This window comes from Clupea harengus, chromosome 9 (genome assembly GCF_900700415.2).
Source record: "Clupea harengus chromosome 9, Ch_v2.0.2, whole genome shotgun sequence".
Taxonomy (NCBI): domain Eukaryota; kingdom Metazoa; phylum Chordata; class Actinopteri; order Clupeiformes; family Clupeidae; genus Clupea; species Clupea harengus.
In genome coordinates, this window is record NC_045160.1 from 5,412,477 (window position 1) to 5,422,292 (window position 9,816).

Genomic DNA, 9,816 nt, shown 5'->3' on the forward strand with positions numbered 1-9,816 from the left:
CCGTTATGGGGAACAAGGCTGTGGTGGCGGGGTGTGATTCTTGCTTGGCCGCAGGAGGGAAGCGGGGCAGACTGATAAGGTGAGCACGGCCGGGGTGGTGCCTCCTGCCTCATCCCCTTCGTTTTCTGGTATTGCTTTGCAAAAGATGACTAAAGTAGATGACCCCCAGAGCTTCCTGTTCGAGGTGACAGCAGTGGCATGCAACTGACTGGCGACGGAGTGGGCAGTCCGCCTACTTCTTTTCTTGTCAGGGGAAGCCCAGACTGCAGTGCTCAGCCTGCTTCTTCCTGGGGATGTTTTCAGGACATCAAAAAAGCTGTCCTGGACAGGATGGGCTACTCCCCCACGGACCATCGTCGGCGATTCAGAACATCAAGTTAGGACCTGCGGAACCGACCCGCCTGACTCAAACTCCCAGCAGAAATTTCTCCACCTCACAGTCAATTCAAAACAACTGACCCGCCCACCCCGTGCCTCATCCCCGCTCCAATCCTCCTTCTTCTGTTTTCCCCCGCCAGGTTCCAGCCACTACTACCACTGTTTCCAACCCACAGGGGGCTCCTCAGATGTCAGGGCAGGAGTGATGGATGTGTGGGCTTGGACACTTTCGCCGCAAATGTCCACTCATGGAGATCAGCCGGGTGATCTGGGTTGCCGGTCTGCCGGCACCCTTGCCCGGTTCAGAAGAGACGTACAGCGCTCCAGTAAGGGGTTGAAAGCGGTTCTCGTCCTGAACGGCAACTAAGAAACCCTGTGCTCTTGGTTAATATGTTTTGTGTCTCTGTGAGCAGTCAGTAAAATAAACTAGTTTGCTGATTAAGCCTACTGTTTCTCCCGAGCCTGGGAGTGATTGCTTCTGTCACAGAGGCATTTCTGGAAAGTTCTGCGTGATACATGCGTACATGAGTGGCCTTTCCAAAGAGCACAGTAGCACAGACAGGGAGCCCAAAACCTAGTCTGATGGCCCAGCTTGCCGCATATTAAGTTGAGCAATCTGAGAAAATGACTGTATTAACCAGATTTTAAAGTATAATTCTAAATATAGTCATTAATAATTAAATCCCACGAAATCTGCTGATTTTATTGGTGTTCATGAAAAATATAATATAACAACTAATGTACAGTCGACAGTTCTGAAACCTGAAGATGTTTTGCCAAGTCTCTAGCCTTTAAGAAATACACAGGAAAGTCTTAAATTGATTGAAACTTTTATTGTTTTGAGGAACACCCACAGATGATTTGTTTTTCAGTTTCAGCATAGACTCAACTTGGCACAAAAGCAAACTTTTTAGCCCATAAACATAACATAATCACTAACATCTTCTGAATATGCGTATAATCACAAACTTTGTAGCCAATGACATAAATAATAACATGTCATGTTATGTATGGAAAATGCTATTATAAGAAATAGCAGCTGGGACGCTATATCTAAAATATGAAATATAATGTCAGTTACAGATTGTTAGGATGCAACACGTATTTAAACACCAAATATCTGACTTAATTTCATGTATGAGGGGTTAAGATGAAGCACTGGTTAAACTTACCCCCAAGGCTCTGGCTCATTTTGCCCCACAGCCACCATTTAACGGAAAGAGCTTAGTCTAGCAACCCAGAGCTGCACTTTCGTTAAATCACTGATATGTTTTAACACACTTTCCATTCATCAGCATATCTGATATAACTTTAAACTGAGATAATTTCCTTTGATGTGAGACTGATTGTACCTGATACACCAAAAACAAATTTGACAGGCAAAAACAGTCACAAATATGCTTACCACTCCATTCACATTCTCCATTTTTCTACATCAAGATGGAAATGCAGAATACATACTAAATAAGGGTCACATGACAAAAATTGTGTATGACTATTGTGTATCAATATATCATTATATCCCTATAAATATATCATTTATTTCAGGAGGGGCTTAGCTATGAAAGTAAACTCCCTGAAGACATGATGGGGTTGTCAACAACTTAATATTCAAATGAATCACAGCACTCATTATAAAAAGTAATACCAGCAAGTATGTTAGTCAAGATCTGAACACTTGATCATGAACACGTATCACAGGTAAGGACTCTGGATGAAATTATATGCATTATACTCTTTGTTAGTTTATGTGTAGTTTTATATAATCTGAACCTTTATAAAAGTAAAAATATCTTCTTCCTACAATATATGTATAATTTCTTTATAAAATGACAAATGTTGTTTATTATATTTACAATATATACATTATATATTAATGTTGTTTTACTCTTTATATTCATCATACACCTTATTATATGCAAGAGTAATACTGTATGATAAATAATACATGTTCCTCGTAAGATCCTGTCCATATGGCTTTGTCTTAGATTCAATACATTGTGACTGTGTTGTACAGTGATGCAAATCTGACTTCCTTTTCTTTCACAGCAGTGAAAGTAACATCTTGATTAACAAACTGCAGCCTACATTATTAATGCATGTACAACTCACATGAGGTGTAAACCAAACCGTAGTGTAAGAGTCTATATTTAATGTTTGAGTGAAGTTCTAAACCTGACTTTATCTCTTTCTTAGCATGTCATGAGTAACTATAGCGGCCTAATACACACCCTGCATGTATGTATATATATATATATATATATATATATATATAAATTTGTCAAAAAATGTTTGGAAATTTGTGCTTGGTCGAATATTTCTCTGTTGTTACAATACTAATTGGCATTGTATTTTATATCATTGGAAAGCCTGTTGTATTTACCTTTACAATGATGTAAGGATCATGCATTTGTGGGACGGGCAGCACAGCTGATTATATGGGTAGCAGTACAACTTTTTTTTATGAGTTTATATATATACAGTATATGCAGGGTGTGTATTAGGCTGCTATAGTTACCTATGACATGCTAAGAAAGAGATAAAGTCAGGTTTAGAATCAGAGTTGGTAAAGTGATTAAGTGATAAATTAAGTCAAAGTTTAAGACTGTGCATCTAACCAGCTAAATATGTATATATGTATTACACAAGGCTTTATCTCCTAAAACCACAATATGTTACATACACACAGGTGTGTGATGCACTGTCTCCAACTCTGACTTAATCTTTAGACTGGACTTGATTTCTGACTGATTTTTTAAATGTATTTATGCCTCACAGCAGACCATGAGTGACAACAGCAGCCAGGGGAGGAACAGCAGCGGTGGGAGGCTCTTCACAGGAAGTGACCCGGTGCGCCTGAGCGTAACCACGGCGCTGGCCCAGATCTTAGTGTGGCCGTTTGTCTACATCGACATCTTCATGTTCGTCGTCTTTCTAAAGCGGCGTGTACTCAGGGCCGAACCCAGATACCTGCTCTTCGCACAGACTCTGATCGCGGACACGGCCTTCCTCCTAACCACCAACTTTGTTGTGATCACTTACCAGGTGTTTCTGCTGCTGCCCGTGGGCTCCTGCCTGCCTCTCAGTCTCCTCATGGGGGGCCTCACTCATGTGTCGCCCACCACCATCATAGCCATGTGCTTAGAGCGCTATGTGGCCATATGCATGCCCCTCAGACATGTTAACATCTTTTCACCCGGCAGGACTATGGGGTTTATAGCAATGGTCTGGCTCATCTCTTTCTCCAAACCTTTTATTGATTTCATGATTTTTCTCAGCTACGTGACAAAGAGTTATTTCGACCAGCCCGCGTTTTGCTACTACGAGATAATCCTCCTCGAGGATTGGCACATGATCTTGAGGGGGAATTTGTTCATACTGAACTACGTGCTCGTTCTGGTGATCCTGGTTTTCTGCTACGCCTCCATCATGCACGTCGCACGCAGAGCCTCGGGGGACAACAAGCAGGCTGCCTCCAAGGGCCAGCGGACCCTTTTGCTTCACATCGCCCAGCTGGTCCTGTGCACGCTGGAGGTCACGGGGCCCTTGATTGAGGCCAGAGTGCTGGAGATGGGCAATGTCAATACTTACCTCATTGTGCGCTACTTCAATTTCCTGGCCTTCTCTGTTGTCTCCAGAGCCATAAGCCCTCTGGTGTATGGCTTGCGAGATGAGAAGTTTAATGCTGCTATGAGATTTTATGCCAAGTGTGGAAGCAGTCAAATCTCTGCAGTCAAATAAATGCTTCTCTTTGTGTCTGATTTAATTTCCTCACACAATTGCAATTGATTTCTAACCTGTGGAGCAAGTATGCATATTTGGTTGTGAAGGTTCATGGATTTTTCATTAGGTGTCCTTGAAAGTTTTGAAATGTTGCTTTTTGAACCCTGAATTTGAACCCTGCGTGTAACTTTCGGTAAACATAAAAAAGTTGGTATTTAAATCATCTTAAAATTATGCTTAAATGTCATTAACTTATTACCATTATGAGCAGTCGGTGTTGTTATATTGTTGACATACACAGAGAGCTTTTGTAAGTGATGCTACTGTTATCAGTCCCATATGTCGAAGCCAGGTTGAACAGTGAAGCAGCACACACCTCACAGTCAGGAGTTCAGTCAAGTAATGCTTCATTTGCCTTTCATTTCCAAACTGCGTTGCAACTTTCATTTCATACATAACTGTTCATTTTTAAATCCATACTCAAGCCATCAAAGCCACAGTCATTATATAAGACATATTTATTCTCTATTAATACCCTATTCAGTTTGTCAAGATGGAGACAGTAGTTTGACTACCTGGTAACCAGTGAATTCAACACCACACAGTGAACATGCCAGAACTGCCCAGATAGTAATAATCTATTAACAATGACCTCAGTGATTTTGAGAATACTGTTACTTTGCTGACTGATTTTCCCAATAGTTGTTATAAAAGTAAATTAAGTAAAAACATTCAGATGTCACTGCAGTTCTGCCAGTTACAACCCAAAGCAGATCACGATCATGTTAATAATATGTTAGAAATAAACGACGAAACCCAACCAACACCAGCACCAACACTAACGCAGCCTATGAATTAGTTAATTTAAATATTTACTTACAGGCTATGAGAAACATGTGTGTGAAATCATGTGATGAATTTGAATAGGCCCACCTTGAGGATCATATGTGAAATCTCAGTTTACGTATGCAGTAGATTTTGCATAGATGAGCAAGGCCTAAATTCACATGATCTACTAGGCAACCAGTGTCTGAGATCTTTCATAGCTATATTATCATTTATATTGTGAATTCATCATGTTACTTCCATGACTAGATTAGGAAGTGCTGCAACACCAAATAGTTGACATGATGAGAAAATGCTCTTCACCATGTGTCCTAATCAGTCATGCTCAAGCTCGCTCAGTAAGCTTGTTGTGATGCTGTCAGGGACTTCAGGCGAGACACAGACTTTTTGGTAGCGGAGTTTATTCAGAGCTAGCCAGACACCAATAACAAGCAAGCAGAGACAAAACGATAAACTGAAAATGTCTAGTGATCAAACTTAAAGCACTAGGAAAAAAAACACAACGCTCAGAAGATAATCTTAATTAACAGAAACAGTCCAGGGAAGAAAGCAAATTTAAGAATTATATACTGAAACTCAAAAATATCTAAACCTTGGAAATAACACGGAGCAAATACCTAACCTTGGAAATTACAAAGTAGCAGGAACAATCGCGTGGAGCGAATAGTCCGGAGCTTGAGTTGACGTGAGAGTTATGTCCATTCAAGACGAGGCCAGACAACAAGTGAGGAGTGAGGAGTGTAAGTAGTAAGTAGGCACATTTTTGAATTTTAGAGAATTATTTTTCTCTTTTCCCTTCCCAATTCTTGTTTTTAACTCTCGCCAGATCCTCACAGCCGACTTGTAGCTTATACATGGGAAAGGAAGATATGGTGTAAGGGCCGGAAAGGCCTATACTAAGATTTACCACTAGGGAATAGTGAAGTATTATAATTACTTAAGTTTAGCACAGGTTCGTTCAAGCTTGTGGCTGGTTAAAACACACACACAATAGGCAAGAGTCTAATAAATTGCAATTTAATGTCACAAACAGTAAAAACAGATACAAGAATACCAACAAGGGACAGTGGGCAGTCCACTAGTCCCCAATAAATAAGTACAGGCAATAAATAGTATAAATAACAGCGGTGTTCTAAATAGCAGCTAAATTCAATGTCTGGCAACCATTGGTAAACTGCCAATGCGACTAACGAGGATCAGTCACAAACCTGGCAACCACACAGGCTACTCACGGAAACCGGCAGCGTCAATGACGCCCGAATAACAACAGCTAGGCCGGTTCCGATGCTCAGTTACACATACAAAGTACCTCCGGAGGTCGAAGCCTGAAACAGGCGAGGAAGCACAGGAACCTTTCAGAAACTCTCCAGGCGGAATACAAGCCTGTAGCAGAGCTGGCTTGGGAGGCGCAATCGCCACGGAGGAAAACTCCTTCATACCAACATCAAAAGATGTAGCCACTCAAATGCAACCAGGCCGCTCGTGGATTCCGGTGCTCCCTTCACAAAACCCCTCTCCATGGATAAGTTCCAGTATGCATTAAATACTGCGTTCAATCACGTCCGAGGTTCACGGATTGGTGGAGCTAAAATGGAGGGAGAGGACAGCAATCAGTGGACAGCAGACCGAGAGAGAAAGAAAACAAGGCAATGGGGCAGTCCTACTGCACGTCACATCAAACACCTGTGAACTAGGGTAACAGTACAGCTCATTGGTTATGTTTGTACACACAATCACAGCACCCTTATATTATGCCACTACAACACTGTTTACATCCACAACACTCGTGATTACTGCACACTGTTAAGTTTACAAAGGCTACCCATTACAATGGCAGCCCAACTCAAGGCCCTAACTGAGCTTGTGCAACAGTTGCAGGCAGACAACAGTAGGCTTAGGGAAGAGGTCACCAGGATATCAGCCCCAACCCCAGGTGGTGCTGGACCCTCGGGGAACTCGACTGGTCAAGCCACTACATCTGTTTGTTTCCTCAGTCCTATATTAGTCTCCAGAAGCAGTTTTTCCAGAGACGTTAAGTTAAGGGGGTCCTTGAGGGAGTATTCCCATGCACTCATGTACATGCAAGAAGCAGTGAAGAGGAGGGACCTCTTGTTTTGCCCATCCTGATATAGTTGTGCGTGACCAGTTTGTAGAGAACGTAAGAGATAGGCTGGGTTGCACCAACATGGATTAAATTTATCCTGGTTTAGAGTTAATCTAGGTTTAGTAAATCCAGGTTTAAACTGGTTTATAATTAATCAGCGTTGTGTTGCACATCTTAATTTTAACCCTGGATTAGTTAAACTAGTTTAAACAAGGGTTAAAACAGGATTAGTTTATGTTCAATGTCCGCCATGATGGATTCCGACGAAATGTAAACAAATTCACAATGTATGTTTAACAAATACGGAACTAAATAGCCCTAAATAAACGAATCCGATCTTTTTCCTAAACTAGCTGCTTGTTGAATAAATGCCGTTACTGACACCGTTAGTTACCGTTTAGCCTACCACTACAGCGGCTATAGCTAATAAACACAGTTACTTTAGCCAGCTAGCTAGCTATTATGGCACGTCAAAGAGGGTCAAACTTTTCAACATTTGAAAAGATGTTGCTGACCGAGTTGATGGAGGAGTTTGGGGTTACAATTGAGGATATGAGGACTGACAGCAGTACACTAGAGAAGAAGGAGAGGAACTGGGTCCAGTTAGCTGAGCGCTTCAATGGCTCTACCAGTATCAAAGAGACGAGGGACAGGGCACAACTGAAAGCCTGTTGGAAAAACCTCAAGGCTAAAGCCAAAAAAGATGCGGCGGTCAATTTCAAACTGGCGGAGGACCACCACCAATGACTACGGATCCTCTGTCAAAGAAGATAATAGATATGATCCCGCAGCAGATTTCCCCCTACCCAACCCCTACGACGATGACAGTATTAGATGACAGTACAGCCACAGAAGCTGCAAGTAAGTTACTACGAACTAGATGACGTCACTAGCTTATAATCGTTGTGTTGATTATGTACTGCTGTGACTGTGAACAGGTAAATAGGGTGTAAATATTATGAGTAGCAGGTTACAATAATTGCTGCCACTCCAAGTAAGTTATCACTCTGCCCAACGCCGTTAGTTGCAGAAATAACGTGACAAAAATGACGAAAGTAGGCTATAATTTGTTGTCAATAAAACGGAGATAAACCTCCTCCAGGGGTGGTTTAAATATAAATGCTAATCCAGGTTTAGACTAGGTTTAAAATGACTGGTGCAACAGATTTGTAAACTAAGGTTAAACTAGGTTTAAAGTTTGGTGCAACTGGATTAAAAAACAAACCTGGTTTAGACCTAGTTCAAGAGTTAATCCTTGTTGGTGCAACCCAGCCATAGTGTGCTAAAGCAAGAGCTGCGGCGCCAAGTCAGACTCCATCCAATCATCACTTTCCTGGATGTTCGCAGCGAAGCCATACGCTGGGTAGAGAAGGGTGAGCACTCTAGGAGCCCTAGGCCCCGCGCCCAGTCCTTTAGCTCACATGCTACCCAACAGATGGAGGTTGCCTCTAGTGCTGTGTCTGTTCAGCCCGCTAACGAACTGGCAGGAGTAAAAGAGAGCCTTCGGAAGCAACAGGCCCAATTAGATACCATCTTAATGCGCCTTGATTCCCCCTCATTCCCTAGCCCGCCACAATCCAGACCACAGACACAGGGCCCTCGCTACCAGTTTAATGGTGACGGCAAGCCCATATGCCTACGATGAGCCCAGCCTGGCCATATAGCCTGCTTCTGCCCAGCGCCCCTCTGCCAGCCCTCAGGTGGAGGTGGGCTCTAACTCTGTCACCCAGCAACCGCAGGAAAACAAGCACCCCCTGACGTTATGGCCCAAACATTGGGTGGGGATCCCCCAGGCTCCCATTCAGTAGGCGCTTCACAACTCATTGGGAAATGTCCAGTCATAGAGGCTCAGATTGGGGCGGTGGCCTGCTTGCTTGATACTGGGTCAATGGTGACCACCATCAAACAGAAATCTTTGAACAAAGATTGCAATCCCGCCTTCAGCTTGGCTTACAGCCCTCACACTAAAGGCCACCAACTGCTTAGAGATACCCTATTTAGGGTATCTAGAGCAAGACGTACACCTTCTCAGCCGAACACTTCCTAAAATGGGCATCCTTGTCACCAAAAACCCAGCCGACCTAAAGGTCCAGCCCCACAAAGATTCCGTTCCTGCCTCCTCGGAATGAATGTCATCCGTTATTGTTACAAAGAATTGTTTGTAGACCATGGAAGTGCCCTCTTTCAATCTCCTGATGTCCGACAGGCAGGCAGGGGGTGGCAGCAAGCTCTATCCGAATGCTAGCAGCTGGAACTTGCCTTGGAGAGTGGCAGAGTGGGCTCTGTCCGAGTACAGCAGGGCCCTGTGGTATGAGTGCCCGCTGGGTCCATGAAGTTAGTTCCAGCCACTTGTCATCAGGGTCTAGGGTTCACACTGTCTTCGGTTCTTCTGGAGCCCGTGTCCTTTACGGATGGCCAACTGCTTACCTCTCAGTCCCTTGTGGCAGCATTCTTGCCGGTTGTTGACGTTGGGAACCAAGATCAGTGGCTTCGGCCAAAGACCATGCTTGGAGAACTGCATGTCGCCATGGCGCCAGTCCCAAATTCGTCCATCCACTTTGAACACCAGAAAGATCACAGTAAGCAGGTTGTCTTTATTCAGTTAGTCAACGCTGAGGGCAACAATGGTGCTGGTTTCTCGCAGCTGGACTGGCCTACCCTGTCAGACAAAGAACAGCAGGATACTCGGGCCTTGCTAGAAAAGTACAGTGGCACATTTAGTCAGGGTGATGGTGACCTTGGATGCACCACCTTAGTCCAGCAAA

General features: G+C 43.4%; 1 protein-coding gene across 1 annotated transcript; it reads left to right on the forward strand.

The window, feature by feature from the left end:
* Positions 1 to 3,162: 3,162 nt before the first annotated feature.
* On the forward strand, positions 3,163 to 4,119 carry LOC105911146 (odorant receptor 131-2-like). Its single transcript, XM_012839933.1, has one exon. The coding sequence runs from the start codon at positions 3,163 to 3,165 to the stop codon at positions 4,117 to 4,119; it is 957 nt and encodes a 318-aa protein (XP_012695387.1).
* Positions 4,120 to 9,816: the final 5,697 nt, after the last annotated feature.

What these genes read in the sequence shown, in the direction of transcription:
- LOC105911146 (XM_012839933.1), top strand. Translation starts at nt 3,163, where the DNA reads ATGAGTGACAACAGCAGCCAGGGGAGGAACAGCAGCGGTGGGAGGCTC.